General features: G+C 36.1%; 1 protein-coding gene across 1 annotated transcript; it reads right to left on the bottom strand.

The window, feature by feature from the left end:
• Positions 1 to 1,660: 1,660 nt before the first annotated feature.
• On the bottom strand, positions 1,661 to 21,162 carry LOC128553386 (uncharacterized). Its single transcript, XM_053534525.1, has 4 exons — positions 20,377 to 21,162; positions 12,514 to 12,928; positions 12,026 to 12,195; positions 1,661 to 3,849 (listed from the first exon to the last, which is right to left on the bottom strand). Exons 1-4 carry the CDS (start codon positions 21,154 to 21,156, stop codon positions 2,674 to 2,676), a joined length of 2,541 nt encoding a protein of 846 aa, XP_053390500.1. The 5' UTR covers positions 21,157 to 21,162; the 3' UTR covers positions 1,661 to 2,673.
• Positions 21,163 to 22,012: the final 850 nt, after the last annotated feature.

Here is a 22,012-nt window from a genome sequence, read left to right as displayed (position 1 = left end):
AACAAGTTTTACCTCTTTAAAACTATTAAAAATAGTACTAGTATAGCGTTTTTTTTCAATTTTATTTCATCACAGTTGAATCGACTGCTTAGAATTAGGAGCTCATCATCAATACTATATCTATAACACATTCCCTGACATAAAGGAAACTAAATTTGCAACGGGGTTGGGATATAACATTGATTAAAAACACCGTGTTATCATCTCGAAATATTGATTTTTCAACAACAAACCGAAAGTAGGAAATACACGCGCCTGGCTCAGGCGGCAGATTTTGACTATGACTCTAGTGGGAGCCCGCATATGCGCGAAAACGAACTTGAAACAGTCTACGCATATTCTCATGTGCATAGGTTTGTTGATCACTAGTTGAGGGTCATGAATATCAAATATGTACAAGTTTTCACTATTGAATTTTGTGTGAAAAAATATTTTTATTTCTTTCAAGGCGCCGACATAGAAAGGATCTCACAATAACATATTTTGTGCAAATAAATAAAACTTGGCCATAATCAAGCACAGCAAACAGTGATGTCGTTCAAATAAAAACATTCATCAGTGTGGAAGTACGGTGTTCCGTTTGGACAATCGTGACTTTTTAATTAATACTACACCGCGATGCACGACGGTACGATGACGGAAACGCGATTGCGCGATGGCACGATGATGAAACAACGATGGTACGCTGGTGAAAACGCGATGGCACGATAATGAAATCGAGATGGTGCGATGGTACGATCGTGAAATGCCGATGTAATATCGCGTTTTCATCATTGTACCATCGCGTTTTCACCATCGAAACATCGTGCCATCGCGTTTTCATCATCGTACCATCGTGCCATTGCGTTTTCACTATCGTACAATCGTATTTTCACCATCGTGCCACTGCGTTATCATCATCGTACCATCGTGGTTTCACCATCGTACCATCGCGTTTTCACCATCGTACCATCGCGTTTTCACCATCGTGTCATCGCATTATCATCATCTTACCATCGTGGTTTCACCATTGTGCCATCGCGTTTTCACCATCGTACCATCGCCTTCCGGTTAGAAATGCGTAGTCCCGTACACTTGTATTTTTGTCAACAATAGATAAATGTATCTCAATGTATTTTGTGAGACGAAATTTACCATTTAGATTCTGCTGTTTTGCAAAATGTTATACAAAATGTTCAGTGTTCAGTTCATTAAAACCGTGTAATCTCCAAGGCCACGTCCTTTGTATTTTATGTATGCATGGAAGTAAATAAAAATCTTGATGTAATAGTCACATGGTATTATTCAAACTCAGCTTATTCTTGTTAGGATGTAGAAGGTACATAGTGCAATGTGAAAATGAGATTGTATCAAGCCTGTATTTTACTGACACATATATTGTACCACTGCGCATGACCACCAGAAGGCGATGGTACGATGGTGAAAATGCGATGGTACGATGGTCATAACGCGATGGTACGATGGTCATAACGCCATGGTACGATGATGAAAACGCGATGACACGATGGTGAAAACGCGATGGTACAATGATGAAAACACAATATTACATCGACATTTCACCATCGTACCATCGCGATTTCATCATCTTGCCATCGCGTTTTCACCATCGTACCATCGTTGTTTCATCATCGTGCCATCGTGCCATCGCGCCATCGCGTTTTCGTCATCGTACCATCGTGCATCGCGGTTTAGCATTTAAGAAAAAGTCACGATTGTCCAAACTGTACACCGTATGGAAGTCATTGGTGTTGAAAATATGTATCCAAGTTTGCCTTACAAGATTGTATGAGAGCAAAGAATGTCGCAATGAATAAAACACAAAACGGTAAGTACGTGTAAATCTACTTACACTGCTTAACTTTTAATAACATCCAAGATCTGTGAGAAATATCTTAACTTTCCTACGAATTCTAAGTTACCTGATTTTCTACATTCTTACAAATTGGTTGCAAAATTAGACATTATTTTTTTTTTGTAAATTCTACATATAATTTCTTCAATAAACAGGGAGAGCACATATTTATGGTTCGCAGGGTCGTGAGTTTGATCTCCATGCCAGACCTTATCCGATTTAATTGATTAAATTTTGTAAGAAATCTCCGCGTCTGACCTTTAGATTAACTGCCCGCCAATTTATAACTGAAATACTGTTGAAAAAATGTTTAATGCTTTCGCGTATTTGATAAAAGATTGAAAGACATTTTCGCATCCCTATATGGGCTTGAAAAAAAATGACCAATATAAACCTTAGAATTCTCAAGTGCGACAGTAACCTTGAAGATAATAGGGATTCCTTGATGGCCGGTAGCATTAAGTACCAGACGGCAGAAAGTTGATTACGATTTATACACGCCGTCTATTCGTACACTGAATGGAAATTAAGAAAAAAGTTGTCTAATGAAATACGGGATGGTAATGCACTTAGCTACATTTTGCAACAAAATTACGGTGGAAATAGTGTAATTAACCTATGTCCAAAGCCTCTTGCACACTTGTTGTTCAGGCTGTCGCATGTTCATTACAGGAAGTGCATATCTGCATTGTATCGATTATATACTTTAGTGACCTGGTTTGTCTAAAGAAGTAAGAAAGGGATGATTTCTGAGAATTCCTTTCCTACTGCTAAACTGATTCCTTGTGCCTTATCTATATCATATACAAAGATCATGTCATCTATGAAGGTCGTTTGTATCTTCTACGAAGATCGTGCAATACACTTATTCTCATTAAAAATCCTTCTTTACTTTCAGAAATTTCATCTGCAATCATCCCATCAATAAGTTCTACTGCTGTTATAACAGGCGAGTAAGGTTTACGCGTAAGTTTTCCTAGCATTTTGTTGCAAAAAATTAAGGAGCAAACAATCTTATATAAATCATCCATTACTAACTTTATCAAATCATCATTAAGTTTGGTCAGAGTTTGTTTTGTCGTTGTATCAGTGTCTTGTTCTAACATTTCTTCGAAACTTGCTTTAATTTTGATATTTTCAAGTTTGTACTTTGAGATGTAATGATTTATAGAAGAACATATTTTTGGACAAACATTGCATGTTCCACATTCACGTATCACACTGTATCTGTCACGGCATTCTCTTTTAGTAGAGTTTGCATGACATGTAAATTGACAACTTCTGCAATTGAGTGCATGTTCATCGTTTGGTAATTCCTTTATTATCGTATGTTTTTCAGTAACAATTTTGTACCCGTAGCTACCTTCCAAAGACGGATTTCCTTCAATATACACAATATTTTGTTTTAAGGCACTAGCCATTGATAGAACCCTTGCAATTTTAAGCTGTGTATCCTCCATCATTGTTTGGATGAACTTTAGTTCTTCGATATCACTTCTATCTAAATAAATACTTAATTGTTCAATATTTTCAATGTGGTCAAAGAAGGCCTTAAAACTTTTAAAACCCATGTCCCAAAACACCCGCGACAAAGCCATGTTGGAGATGTTTTTATTTTTTGCAAATAAGGAAGAATTATTAAAAGTAAAAATCTCCCCGAAATTCAGTCCATATTCTTTAAGTGCAGATAAGACTGGTGGAGTATTACCGTCTGCAAATGTAACAAGCGTGCATATCCTTTTTTCATTTGTATATTCTTGAAACATCTGAAACCCCTGTAACATCCGACGTTGCTGAGCCGTAAACCGTGCATCTGAAGCCTGGATAACAAAGCAAATTACAAAGTCTCGACCGCTGAAACTAAGATCATCAAGAAAAAAAGGCAAGGTGTTTTCTCTGATTCCTTGTGCAACTATTATGTTTAACGCGTACTGCAATCGACCTCCTTTTTCTGGTTGAATTGTGTACCTGGTCCACCTTCCTGTATGACTGCGAGCCTTAAAAGAAAGAAGAATGCTTCTATTGTTATTCAGTATAAAACTGCCGGGAGATAAAGACGATACACACATAGTTGGTTTTTATTTCCCCATTATTTTCACAAGAAATGTATACGTCAGGATATATAACATGATATGAATTTACTGTAATATGATATGAAATTAGATGCTATCTAAAAGGAAGAGCTCCCTTAAAAAATAACGGTGATCCATAAAAAACTCAAAAGTGGTGCAACTGCAGACTGGTAAAACTTGACAAATATCTTATACAAAAGGAAGTACATATACCAGAGCACCAAAATGAGAAGAGAGAAAACATAACTGAATGACTGAATGTTAATCATGTTAATCGAAATTGTTAAACGTACTATATCGACGGTTTTACATATTTTAGGAACATAGAAAATATCACTAATTATAACAACTGGATAAATTTATACATTAACAATTTCTATTGCAAAATTTGCACAATTCATAAAGCAATAAAAATTAGAAACAGGTTTAAAGAGACCGATGGGCCTAGTGGCCCTTAGTCACTGATCTGACCTTGACTGATCGACCTTAAATATATGTATGGAGCACTGAATCATGAATGGTAACATCTTTGTTTAGCATACATAAACGTAATACGGAGATCAAACAAGCGGCTGTTTTTTTAGGTATCTCAATATTCAGTTCTAACGGCCCCTAAAAGGAACCAAGTGTCCCCGATTAAAATACATTTGTATTAGAATAAATTTGGGAGAAGACCTTATAATGACGCTTCAGACCAAGTTTGATGAAGATTCATCATGCTGGCACGAGAAGAAGTCATCTAGAGCTATTTCTATTTTTAGCTTTACCTGTTTCTAAAATGGTTCCAGTGCCACCATTTTTAACAAATTTAAGGGAAGACTTTACAATCACACTACTGAGAAAGTTTGATAAAAATCCATCTAGCGGTTCTTGAGAACATGTTGTTTATATTTTTCTCTATTAGCTCAAATAGCCCCTAAAATCGGTTATGTGGCTGTGAATTAGAAAACAAATTGGGTGAGTGCCTTATAGTAATGCTAAAGATCATGTCTGAGTAGTTCATTAGAAAGAATTGATTAAGTTGTTTTTCTATTATGACCACCGGCGGACCCTAATAGAGACAAAGTGCCTCTATTTAATCAATCTTAGAGATCTAAAGCCAAGTTTTATGTAGATCAATCAAGCATGTCATTAGACAACATCATTAACAATTTTGCTTAGAAAGGGGCTAATGGAGGCCAATTGGAACAGATTTACAAGAGAACTTGCAATGATCCTAAAGACCAAGTTTAATGAAGATCTTTCAAGTGGTTTATGAGAAAAAGTAGTTTAAAACTTTTCTATTTTTAACTAGCTTCTACGCACCCCTATTTGAACTAAAATTAAAAGAGGATCGTGCAACGATACTACAGACCAATTTTAATGAACATCCACCAAGCGCTCCACACGAAGAAGTCGTTAATTATTATTTCTATTTTTAGCTCTAAACGCGTCTCTAAATCTCCCCTATTTGATCAATAAGGAGAGAGGACATTAAAACTAAAGCAATAATGCAAAAGACCAAATTTTAAAGCTATTTTCATTTTTAGCTCTTTAGTTTGATAAACATCCATACAGTTCAGGAAAAGTTTGAGTAATGGTGTTTTTTAGGTTAAGTCTAGTGAACCCTGAAAGGGGCTAGGTGCCCCCATTTAAACAAGCCTGGGAGAAAACCTCGCCAGGATGCTACGGACTATGTTTGTTGTAATTCTGACCAGTAATTGCTGATGAGAAGATGATAAATTTAAATGACGGTCGCCGGACAACGAACGCCACCTTTGACTGATATTCATATTTAACCCTAAACCCTCTCTTGACTATTTATTAACCGATCGCCAATTGGGGAATCATAAAGTATAGTATAACATGTCACAACTTGACCGGAATGGTTGATTATTCATATCGATTATTTCACTGAAGAAATAAGGGGTGCCTAGGGTAGCCATGTATATCTTTATGGAATTATTTTGTACACAGTGCAGAATCAAAGTATGTATACTTACATTTCATTAGTTAAAACTTTCCAATACATTAATTTATAGTTAAACTAATTTGTATATCCATTTTCTTATGTAGCTCGTGTTTTTTGAACAAAATTTCCTTGACGACATGTACAATACTGTGTGTATAAGTAGCGTTACTACATAGCTGTAATTATTCAAAATGTTTTTTTCCTTAGATGCCCGAAAATCGTTTCAAAATGTTACTGACTATTTTGAAAAATATACTTCAAATCGTCTTTGAATTTGAAATTGTCTTTGAGTAAAAAATATATGAAAAAAAAAAAAACTAAAAAAAAAAACTAGAAATGTGTCAATGGGACACAGATGCCCCACTATATGACAAAAGACACAGATCAACTTTGGGAAAAATACGTGCAACAAAACATTAAAATAACATTTTTTTCCTAGGTCAGGGGCCATAACTCCTACAATACTGAATAAATCCGGAAGCTAAACCCCAAGTGCACAACTGCACATGTTTCCTATAAACTTTGGTGACTCTAGGTTAAATACTTTGGGAGCTACGCGCGACACAATATTAAAATGACCTATTTTAACTAAGTCAGGGGCCATAACTCCTTCACCACTGAATGAATCAGGACGCGAAGCCACAAGTGCACAACTGCACATGCTGACCAATATTCCTGTAAACTTTGGCGACTCTAGGTCAAATACTTTTGGAGCTACGCACGACACAACTTTAAAATGACCATTTTTTTACTAAGTCAGGGGCCATAACTCCTTCACGACTAAACGAATCAGGATGTGAAACCACAGGTGAACAACTGCACATGTGACCAACATTCCTGTAAACTTTGGTGACTCTAGTTCAAATACTTTTAGAGCTACACGCGACACAACATTAAAATGACCATTTTTACAACGGCAGGGGCCATAACTCCTACACGATTGAATGAATCCGGACGCAAATTTCCAGGTGCACAACTACACATGCTGACCAATATTCCTGTAAACATTAGTGACTCTACGCCAAATACTTTTGGAGCTACGCGCGACACAACACTAAAATGACACATTTTTACAAAGTCAGGGACCATAGCTCTCTCACGACTGTATGAATCCGGACGCGAAACCCCAGGTGCAGAACTACACATGCCGACGACCAACATTCCTGTAAAGTTTTGTGACTCTACGTCACATACTTTTGGAGCTAGGTGCGACACAACATTCTCGAAAGGACGGACGGAAAGACGTACGGACGGACGAACAAGGGCAAATCTCTCTCCCCCCCCCACACACAAAGTGAGGGCATAACAAAAAATATAATAACAATGAAATAGATATAGACTAAAAGCAGAAAAAAGCTGCAGCCGTTACCTGCATGATTGCACCTTCAAAACATTTAAAGCCTTCCATAAATACTAAACTGACCCTATAAATTGCTTTGAAAAACACAGTACAAGTCTCTACGAGCGAAATATTTCAGTTATCCCCGGTGATTTCATTCCGGATAGCGGACGTGTTCCTGGTTTTTATCACTTCGTTCGGCAGCTGAAATCGCCGGGGATATTTGAAATATTTCGCTCCTAGGGACTTGTACTGTGTATTTCAAAGCAATTTATGGGGTCAGTTTAGTATTTATGGAAGGCTTTAAATGTTTCGAAGGTGCAATAATGCAGGTAACGGCTGCAAGTGTTTAAACTCCGATTTTGAAATGTTCTACAAGTTTGCCGAGTAGCTTCCCATAGCGTTACGCTCGCATAGTACACCTTTTCCATATATATGATACTCTGACCGGATTTTTTGCCACCGATTTTTTTTTTCATTTGACTAACATATATAAAGTATATTTGTGTGGAAAAAAAAAACAAACATATTTTATATCAAACAAAAAAATATACACTGGACCCGTGCCTGTGACCGTTTTGGCTGTTATTAAAATTTTACAAAAGTTTGACTTTATATCTAAATTCTAAAGGTTTGCAGCATTTTTATTTGTTGTACTTTGGCAATTTAAAGGTTTTATTTTAGAATTGATAAATTAATAATTTTGTGCAGTAACAAGACTTTGACTTGGGAACTTACAATTTTAGTTGCTTCACGACTGTTCATCTTTACAAAAAGTTCGGAATATTTTATGAAACGTTTTTCTTTTATTTACATCAGAAACTGTTAAGACTTTAGTAAATAAACTAAATTAGAAACTTTAGTACTCGTTTGTGGTGTTTTAAATGTTAGGCATTTCCCAAGAGTAATTTTAGAAACTTTAATTGTTGGAGTTCCAAACAGAGACCAGAGTATCCAGTCCCAACCAGTTCCAGTCACGGCGGGCAGTCTAGTGTACCAGCCACGGCAAGCAGTCTAGTGTTCCAGTCACGGCGAGCAGTCTACAGTATCCAGTCACGGAGAGCAACCTTACATAGTTCCAGTCTTCCAGTCACGGCTAGCAGTCTGTACAGTGTCCAGTCACGGCGAGCAGACCACTGAGTTCCAGTCTCAGTTAGCAGCCTGCAGCAATCTACAATAGCTCCAGTTCAAAGACTTTCAGTCTATATTGTTCCAGTCATAATTGGCAACCTATAGAGTGCCAGTCAGCTAACCAATCGTTTAGTTACAGCCTACCTTGAGCAGACTGTTGAGTGTCCAGTCACCTCTACCATACCCTAGTAAATCTCAAGGCCAAGTAATTATTAGTGCCAACACTATCAATATACAATTCTAGATACAGGACCTACAGTACAGTACAGTCCAGTCCAGTCCAGTTCAGTCCTATACTACCTCCAAGGGCTACATTCTGTCAGCCTTTATCGGCATATGTGTTAGGCAGCGACTGACCACTGTCCTAGCATATAGGCCGTATAATAGTATTCAATCACTGAAGCGTCACACAAGGGCAGGAGCGTAACAATATAACTTTAAAACTTTCAAAGATGGCTAATCACCACTTGAGTAGAATTCTGTCTGCGATCAATAGATCAAAGGTCAATGTCACAGTGACCAAGAGACCGAAAATGGTTTGCTGACACCTAACCACAAAGTTAAACAGTTACATCTGTAATATGTCATGTAATGATTCAGTACTACTAATTAAAGGTCCCTCTTGAGATCAAATGTCAAGGTCACAGAGTCTTTAATTTCTGATTTTGTTTCGTTTCTGGGCTCTAGGTCAAAAGTGTAATAGCTACAGCTTTCGAATCTTACATAGTTGTTACCTGAGGACAATCTTTACTTTTCTGGTGTGGGTCAATATGTTAAAGATGAGGTTACAGCGTCACGGAGATTGAAATGGATACCAGACATTAAGTCATCAAATATAACAGTTAATGTTTTAAGATTTCAAACAATGAATAAGTACTATTAAAGGAATGTCTGTACAGAGTGGTCACCTGAGGACAATCTTTTGTAGGTGGAGGTCAATAGGTTAAAGGTTGAGGTCACAGTGTCCCGGAGATTGAAATGGATACAGGACTTTTAAGACTCCAAATAATTAATAAGTACTACTAAAGGAAGGTATGTCTTGGTTTCGGGGTCAGTGGATCAAAGATCAAGGTCATAGGGACCTGGAGACTGAAAATGGTTGTCGGACTCTTAAAAAACAAATGTCACGCACCAAAAACGCAGCCTCCTCAAAACGAAACCCCCAGCACTCAGACGCGTGCACCACACACACACACACACACACACACACACACACAAAGCCAACACATAAGGACAAAACGAACAAACAATGGAACACAGTGGGGCACCGCCTTGGAACGGTCAGTGGCAAAAACACCACTGGGGAGCTTAAACCGGTTTATGGTGCGCACCCAACCTCACTCTTACCCCCACCATGTTCCAAAGACACGGGACAGTGTAAATAAAAGTAATCCCCTCCAGGTGAATCTCTTACACACGTAATGGAAACAAAAAGGCATGGCATGTAAAACACAAAAATGCTCGTGTATAAATATACAAAAAGCAAACCTTAAGAACCAAAAACGTATGTACTCAATGCCTTTTCAGAAGACAGAGCAACAAGAGAAACACCCTTAAGGGCCCGACGAAACAGGCCAGAAGACAAATATCAAAACAGTTCAGTCCTGGTAGGATTTAAAAACTGCTTCTCATAGAGTCCTCCCACTCTTCCGTCAGACGCAAACAAAGAGGGAAGCGTAGTGTCCAACTATAAACGGGTTGAACACTAAACATGCGGTATGTCTCAAAACAGTTGGGTCGTAACCTCTTTTAATAAAACGTTTTATAATTTTACCAAATACATTTGGAAAATCACCATGACCCAAGATCTTACGAAGTTTGTAAACCACATCCCCATAAAAAACGGGTTTAGAGATACCTTCTCGCAGAAGTGTCTTTAAATTACTATTGAATTTTAAAACTAAATCAGAATTACGATAGTAAAATTTAGCAAAATATTTACGCAATTTGTAATAACGGTAGCCTTGCTGAAGAAGTCATAAAGTATCACAGTTATGGCTTACAAACTTAAAACAATCATTATGATTAAGTATCGCTAAAGGTAGATCCCTATTGATATTTGGAAAAATGGCTAAAAGTCACAATAGCCCGTTATTTTCTGGTACTTTTTTCGTTTCCGGACTCTAAGTCAGAAAGTGTAATAGCAACTGTTTCAACTTAAACCATTTAAGGCCTACGTACCACCGAATCCCTATAGATTTGGGGTCAGTGAGTCGCCAAAGTAACAGTATTACCAACTTACTTCAACTATGTTATTTACTTTCAGTCCATTATCCCTCATCTACAGCCAGTTACCCCAAGAACCTACACCATCCAACCCTCCTCCGCCTCCTCAAATGCATTTTACTTTCTACTGAGTTCACTTTTAATACTTTGTCCTATGCAAAGTATGAAGAAATCGCCAGAATCGTTTTGGCTTATAGTCGAGGGCATATACGTGTGTCGTATGAGCATGTGTGCGTATGTGTGTTTAAGAAGGTAAAATAAGTTATGTCACGGTTATCGTAAAACCTGCTTCGTTAAAGCTAATATTCAAATGTATTAGCACTTATCGTAATGCTAAAATTTTAAATCGGTAATGTTAGGGTTGGTGCAGCCATGTTTTAAATTTTTGTTCGTGTATTCAATCATTTCTTCATATATATTTTCTTTTGTATTAAGATTTGTCAAACAAAAGCTAAATTTGCATTAATTTAGACAATACATCCTTAACTAAAATATCAAACTTTAAATCATAATTACAAATAAATATGATATTCAACAATCCTGCAATAATATATTGAAAATGTTCTGTCATTGCAAGGACAATGTTAGAATATATAAAGAATGAATATTACCTAGTAAACTATCTAAGACAATTATTCAATGACCCAAGGGAGTCTAGCTATTACTGTATGTTTTCACTTTATACCTAGAACTGCTTAAAGATTTGCACTTTATCTCTCCCATTGTCTACTTTTGCGAGAGCTCTTATTTCCAGACTGTCGTGCTAACAGCAGTGCATTTATCTTTGTGACAATAATTAAAACCAAGCGTAAAAATATTGCTTGTTTAACATATATGTGTGATATCTTTGATCTAAATGAAAATGTATTTCTGTTTGCAATTTAATCTTTACACCAATGTTCTCCACAATGCAATGATAATAAAAATGAAAAAAAAAATCAAGAGTACCATTATTACTGGATTACAATTAGGCCCCGATCCAAAAATAGTTGACTGTCTAGAATGAAGACGTCACCGCCGAGGCGCATAGCGCCGAGAGCGGGTAGGTATGGGAAAGGAGAACTCTCCCTGGAAAGTTTTGAAATACAGCATGAAATTGTGGCCTCTGGTGCAACTCCCCTCATTTTAGGACGTTCAGGGGGCGCTCCCCATGGACACTTGGGGAGGGGATCATAGGGCTTCCCCCTGGAAAATTTTGAAATAAAAGTATGAAATAGTGGCCTCTCATGCGTTTCTTGGTTATAATTTGAAAAGAAAATATTCCTTTGCCAAAATAGTAGGATAGGTCTTTTGATAAGTATATGTCACTTCTCAGCCAATTTAGGGCAGGAGTGGTGGGGGAGGAAGCGGGGGCACAAACTCCCTCGACCCGTACCTGCATCCGGGCCTGACATCATCTTAATACAGTGTAATAATAAAAAAAGAAAAAGACAACGAAATCTAAAGTATCTTACTTTGATCATAAATTCCTCTTTTGATTGTATCACGGTAAATCTATAAGGATCGTCCCAGCTCACACCTAGTACATAGTTTATCATTGCATCGACTAGTGTACTCTTGCCTGCTCCAGGAGCGCCTGATAGTACAATCGTTTTCGACTTGCAATACAACCGTGGACGTGCACCTGTCAGTTACAAGCTATAGGTAAAACGTGAATTTAAATAAGAAAAAAATGGAAGATTGAAACACAAATACTTACATTCTATAAGTAACTTGACTTGTTATTATTGGGACAAACTATATAGACTATTTGATCAAATGAATGTCAAATAAAAATAAACGCGAAAAAATATATATTAATACAATTCTTAGTCTTTAAGTATGGTATATATCTAACATATAAGTGCGGTTATGTTATTCACTGGCAAGAACTATACGAGACGGTCTTATTGCGGCTTCAGAGTAATAGTAGCTTGGGTCGGGCCAATCAATTACAACCTACCTATTTCAAACACCTTTTCTTTTTTCAGTAGAAATCTTTTTTCCACTTCAGTCATTTCGACAGCAAATACAGATGGAGATGGGTCTCCGCATTCCAACAAGTCAGAACGCTCTGTGTATCTACAAGCAAGTGATTCTAGGGTGACAATTCTATCACTGTCAACACTTGAGGGACCGTCACCGTCTTCATATACCGCCCGGGCACGGAAGACAAAAGCTGTGTTTGACCTCAGTCCATCCACAACAGCAGATTCAGTACAGATTTTCTCTGGAAAATTCTTCCAGTTCTTGTTTAGATCGATTTCTTTGTACATGATCTGGTAATAGTTGCCATCTGAAAACCTTGATGGACGTTCCCATGTTAATGCTATAGAATCGGTATAAACGTTCGATGTTACAGGTTTCCCGGGGCGATCCTGAATATAAAACGTAGGCACAAGTTATGAACTAAATGGTTCCATTCTCATTTTAGCATGTCTCGCATTAACTGCTGTATTTAAATGGCTGTAAAATATGAAGACAATAGAAAATCAAAATGTTTTGATAGCTATGTGATCTACTAAAACGCAGACAAGGCAGATCAATGTGAAATTAGGACCTTGTGTATGAGTAATAAGTAACTCGGTTGAAGTTCGTTTAGTAATGCAAAGTTCTCAAGCACGCATGTCGACAAATAAACTAACAGGTCCACAGTCGACGGACTGGCATGTTATCAGGTCGACAGTCAAACAGGTGTACGAGTAAACATACATATAGGTCATTTTAGGATGTCTAAAATGTATTTTTACTACCATTACTCTATCCAATAAAAGATAACTATCAGGAAAAGTAATCGTAGATTATCTACACTCGAATACTTTTAAATTGCACACCAAACATAACTGTAAATAAAATACAGTTTTAAGCAAAGGTTTTAATTGAATTTTATTGAGGATTTAGTACTATAATAATTCACGCTAAGTTCTAGAATTTCATGAAAATGGAATGCATAATCACGTGTGTGTATTCGTCTGAAGACACCAACGGCGATAACAAAGTCACAAAATTACACAAAAATATACATGGAACAAATCAGCAGAATGCAACAGTGCTTTCCTTGTAATTGTAGATGCCTATAAAACAGTTTGAAGGTCGATGCAGCCTATATTCGCGCATACTAACATTGAACTTCAGATGTCCTTAAGAATTACAGAAGTTTTTAAAACATCTAATGGAATGAACATGTAGGAATTTTCCAGTAAGGTCTAGCATGCTTTCCCCACCCTCATGTAGATATCAAATTGTTTAGTATATCCTATTGAGCGAGAACTAGAGATTGTTTTTTATAAAAAGATATGTCTCCCTAACACTTAGAAATTTTGAAATGCCGCAAATGAAGGACCATAACTCCGGGGAAACTCAGTGAACTATAACATTCTAACATTCAACAAGGAATGGCAGCGGTAACTTCTGAGATGTTTGGTGGAATTCCAACCAGTAGAATCTAAGACGGGTACATATCAAAGGATTTGACAAATCAAGGGTAATGACTTCGCTGAAAATAATTCAATCAGAATATAATGATTCTATGCGCAATTACGCTTCACTCATCACTTTAGAGGTTTGGTGAAATTCTGCTTAGTTGTATACAACAAGTAGTGTAAACACTGTTAAATATGACAAATCAAGGATCATAAGTCTGCTGAAGATCACTGAACCGGGGAATCGCTAACGATATGTATAACTAGACTTGACACTGATAACCTTTGTAATATAGCTATAATTATATTATAATATAAGGTTTGATGTAAATCTTCCTCAATACAAATGCAAAAGTATCATAACATTTTTCAGATAAAGACCATTTCTCCCCTAACAATCACTGAACCGGGAAGTACTGACGATATGTATAACTAGATTTGGCACTGATGACTCTAGTAAGGTTTGGTGGAAATCTGCCAAAATGCAAAAATGTCATAACTGTATAGAACTAGGCTTGGTAATGATCACTTTTATCAAGTTTTGTGAAACTCCTCCTTGTGGTGAATGAGTGAGTTGGGTTTTACGGCGAATCGACACAAAATGGTCATATATCACCAAAAAGAAGTCATATTGCAAACGCCAACTGTAAAGCATAAATATTGATGTAAAAATGTAAAGCATACCTAAAAACATCCATGTGAAATGTAAAGAACACTATGAATAATGTAAAACATATCTAAAAACATCCATGTAAAATGACAAGTATATCTAAAATCAGTTATGTAAAAATGTATATACGTATGTGTTAAAATATCAGCTACAAACATAATAATCCTTGTGGTATTGGAGTAGTTACACTGAAAAGATAAAACACAACAAATCAACGAGTACAACTCAACTGAAGATCACAGAACTGGAGCATGCAGACAAAACGCATACTTAGGCTTGTCACTGATCACTCCTGTAAGGCTCGGTGAAAATCTGCCCAAAGATATATGTGAGAAAACATCATAAAAAATATCAAGAGTCACAACACGGCTGAGAATAATCAAACCTGAAAAAGCTGAAAAACTGCACAATTATGCTTGGCAATTATCACTCTTCTAAAGTTTGGTGTAAATCTTTCCAGTAGTGTCGAAGAATGTGGAAAAAAATATTGTAACAGACAAACAGACGTTCAGCACTAAATCAATATGTCTCCCACACCGAATGCGTGAGAAATGAACATGTTACCATAAAAACTTGCTTTGAAAATATATGTGATTTCATAGTTTTGATGGTAACAGTTCATTTTATGAAATGACGACCATATAGAAGATAATTCCATCATTTCTTTGTCAAATTTTGCGATAAAAGAATAAAGTCATCCAATATTTTATTTGAAATGTTCCCGATAAGTTTTGACAGAACGTTAAAAACTGAGTTTTAATATGAATTCGATTTATCCAGGAATTCATATTAGGTGCTGAAACGTTTTGTTGCTAAATTGATTTGAAAGTTTTGACCCATGTCCCGTCCCCCAACCCCCACCTCCGCTACACACAAGTTTTCATAATGTGAGTCTCTTCGGAAAATCTCAATTTTGATGAAATTTTCTCGAAAAGAACGTTTTAGACGATGAGAGTTCAATTAACTTCTTATGTTAATTACCTGACATACGTTCTATAGTATGGTGAAATAAAATGTATAGGCCCGTGAACTTGATATTTGACCATGATTAACGATATTTGCCCATTTCAAGCTGATTTTAAGAACTTGACCTATCAAACATTTTATTATCATACTCTATCTTTAGAAAGGTATCAACATTTGCCGTTGATATATTTTTAACCATATTATCTCGATATTTTTTGCATTTAGTGCCCAGAGCAGCCATTTTCATATCTAAAAAAGCACGGATGGAACACTGTTGAACTCCTGTAATTTTACACTGAACTGCAGTGCAGCGTGTTCTAGTTTTAGCTATTGAGCAACTGTGACGTTGCAGTGACGGAATTTTGCGCTTAAAAGTTTTCAGAAAATAGTTTCCAGCTGGCAAGAGATGCTCCAACTACAGATCCAGATGCAAGCCCTCACATCGGCGACACTCGAACTGTATGAGCGAGGAGAAAAAGGACAATATGTTCCTAACAGACTCCAAGTCAGCTCTCGAGGCTCTCTCAGCAGGTCCATCAGACAACTTCACCAGACAGCTGTTGAAAAAGCATCAATCTCCTGTCTGAGAACAACAATGTAGCACTTCGATGGATTCCTGCACATGCGGGTATAGCTGGAAATGAAGCTGCGCACAAACTTGCGAAGGAAGCAACCAGGCAAATACAACCCTTACATCCAGCTTCATACAGACAATCTCAGACTTTATGGAAGAACAGCTTTGTGTCAGACTGGAAGAACATAAATGGAGGCTACCTGCCAAACCAGGTCAGTCTACACAAGCTAAACATGCACAGCCAAATAACTTCTTCCGTCTACGCACTGGAGACTGTAGCCGGAGAAAACATATGAAGAAGCTGGGTGTTGCAGAGACAGCTAAATGTCAGTGCGGATTAAAGGAACAAACACCGTTTCACATTCTGCAGAGCTGTTCCTATCTTGAAGAAGCACGCCAATAAGTTTGGCCAACAAACATCCCATTTGAGACTAAGCTGTGGAGAGATGCCAGCGACCTGCAGAATACGGTGCAGTTCATTGCCGCATCTTATCATAAGATTTAAAACGACCATAAGAAGATGAAATACAGTAAGGAAGTAAGTAAGTAAAGGTTAACATTAAAATGAATTAACATCAAGTTATAACAAGATATGATTAAACAAAGAAATAAAATAACAGTGCTATCTTTTGAATTTATTATCCGAAAATGAATTTTAAACTTTAAAATCAAGGCTGATTCTAGACTCATGTCTTATGATATCTTCATTGTTGACATTGACCCATATATATACATGTATGAAACTTCAAGGAATAACCATAAGATACTAATAATGACAAAACACCTTTAAACAATGAAAAGTATTGCAGAAATGCTGTTTTGCAATCTTTCATGCAAATTTCACCTTTTACCTTTGATACAAGCTTTACCAATTACTGTTTTTGAAATTAGATCTGCATTGCTGACATTGACTTACAAATAAATATAAGACAGAATTATTTCAATGAACAAAATGACAATATAATTCTTAACGAAGAAGAAATTAAAAATGCTGTATTTTGAATTTTTACATGAAAATGACCTTTGACTTTTAATTTCAGGTTTTACCTCGACTAATTTTTCATTATTATTTCAACAGTGATATTGTCTGTTGTATAAACTTTAAAATTAATAATGATCAGTTTTACTAGTAGTGACAAAAATAACCTACACAATAAAAAAAGATCATTGTAAAATGACTGATTATTGCGAATTCTTACACAAATTTGACCTTTGATAATAGGTTTGCCTTTGATTTAAAGGGACAAGCTATTTTTAAACAAAGTAATGAGTAAGTATGCTACATTTTGTGATTTTTTATACAAAAGTGACCCCTGACCTCCAATACCAGGATTGACCTTGATTTATTTTTTCTTCCATGACATCGTCTGACATATATACAGTAAAATGAACGACGATCAGTTACTAAAATGACAAAACAAATACTTTTAAACAAGAAAAATTATTACAAATAGGTGATATTGCAACATTTTACTCACTTTTTTTACCTTTGACCTTTGATATCATCGTAGACCTTGAAAGTTTTGAAATTATATGTGCATACTAGACATTGTCCAACATTTATACATTAAAATGAACTGATATCGTTGACTAATATCGACAAGATATTATTAACAAGAAGAAAAGTTAAAAAGCTATTGTTTTCATTCTTTTACATGAAAATGACCCTTTGACCCTTAATATCACATTTGAACTTGTCTGATTTCAGACAATATCTTTATAACTGACATTGTGGAACATATATACATTAAAATAAATCACAAGCAATTACTAATAGCGATGAGAAATAGCATTTATATTTCAAACAGAAAGCTATTCATGCAATTTTTCACACAAATTTGACCTTTGACCTTTGATATAAGCTTTACCCTTGGCAGTTTTGGGGTTACATCTGTGCTGCTGACTTTGCCTGACTTTCAGACATTAAAACAAATTAACTTCAGTGACTAATAATGTGAACACATATTAAACAGATTAAAAAAAGTAAAGGTAACATTTTTCACCTTTTTGCATGAAAATGAACTTTGACCTTCAATTATCAGGGTTAACCATGACGTTTTGCAATAAGATTTGCATTTCTGACTTTTCAGGTTGACATATACACATTACATAAGTAAGTAAAACTGAGTAACTTACGATTACAAACTAATTTTAAGAATAAAAATAAATTTCAAATATGCCAATTTTTGTAATCTGTACATAAATTTGACCTTTGACCTTAAATATCAAGTTTGCCCTTTATTCCATTTTGATGAATTTCTTTTTGCTGACATTGGTTGACATATATACATTTACTGACGATCAGATAGTTACTGCAATTAAACAGTGAAAAACTGGTAGACGTAAACTTAACCCTACCCCCTAAATTTTTACAAGTGAGTTTTACCTCCCCTGCCACAAACATAAGTGAACAAAATATAGATAGTCACGGAATAAATGGGTTTTCATAGAGGATATGAAATATTGTTTCCAAAAAAGTATAGACTTCTTTTGGCCTCAATTGTTGCAATAAAAGTCCGTGAGCTCTCGGACCATACGTTTTGGCGGTTCTATCTATTCCTAGTAGGCCTAGGTTAGATTAGTCCAGATCCATCTTTTGTTTACGTTTGACCCGAAAGATCAGTATCCAAAACGTTCAGCAAAATTGCGCGTTCACGAGAATCTTCTCGTTTGTATTTTATGCAAGAATTACATATTTTAGATATTTTCTAATTGTATGTGACTGCATAGCATTTGCGTTTCAGTTATTTATTTGTGCTAGTTTATTTGGTTAATGCAAAAATGTTTTATTTAGTTTCAATTTCGAAGTTTACTGTGCTGAATATATTATGAAACATTCTCAAAATGGAACATAAAGTAATACGTAGATCTAGTGAAGACAGACTAATAACATGAAAATATTTTTTGTACGTTTTAGTAATTTACTTGTGCGTCTTTGGAGAAATTAAAGGCACATGTCTCCACGAAAGCAATTTCATAGGCAACAAGTCAACAAGGGGCAAGAGCAAAAGTCAGTGGCCCTTATGGTTGGCATAGCAATTATCAAAGTAATCTATAAATGGTTTTCAACATTCAGAATACTGTTTTCTTGGAAAGTTGAGACACACTATTCAAAAAGTTCAATCATTCTAGAAAGTGTCAAGGTTCTGGGTCAATGGTTCTGGGTCAGTGGTTTTCAAGTAATAGAACGGAAACAGTTTTCATGCCTCAGCTCGACCTTTGACCTACTGAACCCAAAATCATCAGGGATCTTTAGTTTGGCATGTCTCTTTGAAGTTTTAAGGGTCTGAGTCAAGAGGTTTTTGAGTAATTGACCGAAACTGATTTCTGTTCTCGCCCATGTGACCTTGACCTTTAACCGAGTGATCTAAAAATCAAGAGGAGTCATTTACTCGGCATGTCCAATTACGTTTTGAAGTTTTAATGTTCTTAACTGGTTCTTAAGGTATCAGAATTGATTTTCAATGCACTGGTCCATGTGACCTAAAACATGGGTGTATTATTGACCTTAAAGGTAGTGGTATGGGTCTTAAACGTGACCTATCGTATTGTAATGATGAATGTTTATGCCCCTCGATCTTAAATAAAATAACAACACTCATCCTCACTTTCTTATTTGATTCTTGATTTGTTAGCATTTAAGGTACCGTGTCTACATGATGATTACAATCTATCAATATATCAACTTCCATTTCATTCTATCTTATACCACAAATATATATTAGTATCACAAATATAAGACCATATGTTAAAGAACAAATGCGAGTTCAATGAAAATATTGTGTTAGATGGATTTCTGTTTATTGAATTCAGTTTTTTAAATTTCTATTAAATCCCCCATTAAAAAATGAATTAATACAAACAACATGTCAGCCAGACGTCTAAACTTTTGTCTATACCTTTAACAGGTTGTCAATATAAAGTCTATGTGAACAAAACGAAAGAATTCTGTCAATTTTGGCATTAATGTTATGCAAGAACAGGCCAAATTTCAGTCATGACTTAAATACATATGAATAAGTATCGCATTTGGTCAGGTACGAGTTAAAGTGGCACGAACAGATTTCCGTAGACTGCATCAAACATTCTGAAACGCTACGTTATGATACTGATTCCAATTATAACTTAATGTATGACATTTTCACATGATTATAAAAAAACTTATCAAAGAACATATGGCTGTGGAGCACATACCTTTTTGGGCTGTTCCTCGACAATTCTAAATTGTCTGTCGTGTGGTTTAAACATTTTTCCAGTTTTTTCGCATTGGTCGCAGGTGCAGTACTTGTCTATTGCAGGTCGAATTTTATGTCCAGTAAAACTCTTTTTTTGTTTGTGCGCTTCCGTACAATGTCCACACAGTGCCTCTCTGCAAACAGTACACACGTTCACTGCTAGATTTCTTTGAGCATAACTGTCCTCAACATTTCCACACTGCTTTACCTCCTCGTATTCTGGGAAAGACACACGTGTTGGAGAGTGTGATCTTGTAGCTTTTCTTATTGAGTGTTTGTGTGTGCAGTCATTACAAAGTTTTTCATCACACTGTATACACACGTAAGAGGCGGCTAGGAAAGTGCCACTATTATCTTTACATATATCACAAAATGGTATAAGCTTTTCGAAGTTTACAGCTCCTTCGAAAGTTTCAAGAAGCGCGTGTTCTGAATGAGATGAAAGGCAATCATCGCAAAGACATACCTTACACGGCAGGCATATCCATGTTGCTTTTGATAATTTATCAATACCTCTGCATGGCCTACAAATCAAAGTATCGCTTGTTATTAACTCTTGTATCAAAACGGGCTTATGGCATGATGTTGCCTTTCTCTTTTCATGTCGTTTAACACAGTCTGTACACAGTTTCTCTTCACAGGCCTGACAGTACTTCTGTGCCATGCATTCTTTGTCATCTAGCTGGCAAGAGTCGCAGTGGTAATATCCTTTATTCCATGGATGCTTTTTCTTTGACATGGCTGCCGTATTCTTAGTATAACCTTTAAAGCATTTCAGTAAATGTTAGTATTAAGGTATTGGACCCCTAATAGTAATGTTTAAACAAGAGGACCATGATGTTTCCACATGACCCAATTTTCATAAAGATCCATTGAAAAATATGGCTTCTAGAGAGGTCACAAGGTTTATCTATTATTTGACATAATGACCTAGTTTTTGAAGGCACATAACCCAGTTTTGAACTTGACCTAGATATTATCAAGGTGAACATTCTCACCAATTTTCATGAAGATCTCATGAAGAGTATGGCCTCTAGAAAGGTCACAAGGTTTTTCTATTTTTATATCTACTGACCTAGTTTTGACAACATGTGACCCAGTTTCAAATTTTATCTAGATATCCTCAAGGTGAACATTCAGACAAATTGTCATGAAGATCCATTGGAAAAATATGGCCTCTAGAGTGGTCAAAAGGTTTTTCAATTTTTAGACCTACTGACCTAGTTTTTGACTATAGTTGACCCAGTTTCGAACTTGACCTAGATATCATCAAGATGAATATTCAGACCAACATTCATACAGATCCCATGAAAAATATGGCCTCTAGAGAGGTCACAAGGTTTTTATTATTAATTAACCTACTGACCTAGTTTCTAAGGCATGTAACCCAGTTTCGAACTTGACCTAGACATCATCAAGGTAAATATTCTGATCAATTTTCATGAAGATCCATTGAAAAGTATGGCCTCTAGAGAGGTCACAAGGTTTTTCTAATTTTAGACCTACTGACCTAGCTTTTGATTGCAGTTGACCCAGTTTCAAACTTGACCTAGATATTATCAAGACGAACATTCAGACTAACTTTCATACAGATC

Source organism: Mercenaria mercenaria, unplaced genomic scaffold, assembly GCF_021730395.1.
Source record: "Mercenaria mercenaria strain notata unplaced genomic scaffold, MADL_Memer_1 contig_3771, whole genome shotgun sequence".
NCBI lineage: Eukaryota > Metazoa > Mollusca > Bivalvia > Venerida > Veneridae > Mercenaria > Mercenaria mercenaria.
This window is presented reverse-complemented; position numbering and strand designations above follow the sequence as displayed.

Excerpts from the sequence above, each read along its gene's own strand:
- LOC128553386 (XM_053534525.1), bottom strand. The coding sequence starts at position 21,156 with ATGTCAAAGAAAAAGCATCCATGGAATAAAGGATATTACCACTGCGAC. Across the intron at positions 12,929-20,376 it reads TCGAGGAACAGCCCAAAAAG|GATCGCCCCGGGAAACCTGT; the intron begins GTATGTGCTCCA and ends TTTTATATTCAG. Across the intron at positions 12,196-12,513 it reads AGAAAAGGTGTTTGAAATAG|GTGCACGTCCACGGTTGTAT; the intron begins GTAGGTTGTAAT and ends TGTAACTGACAG.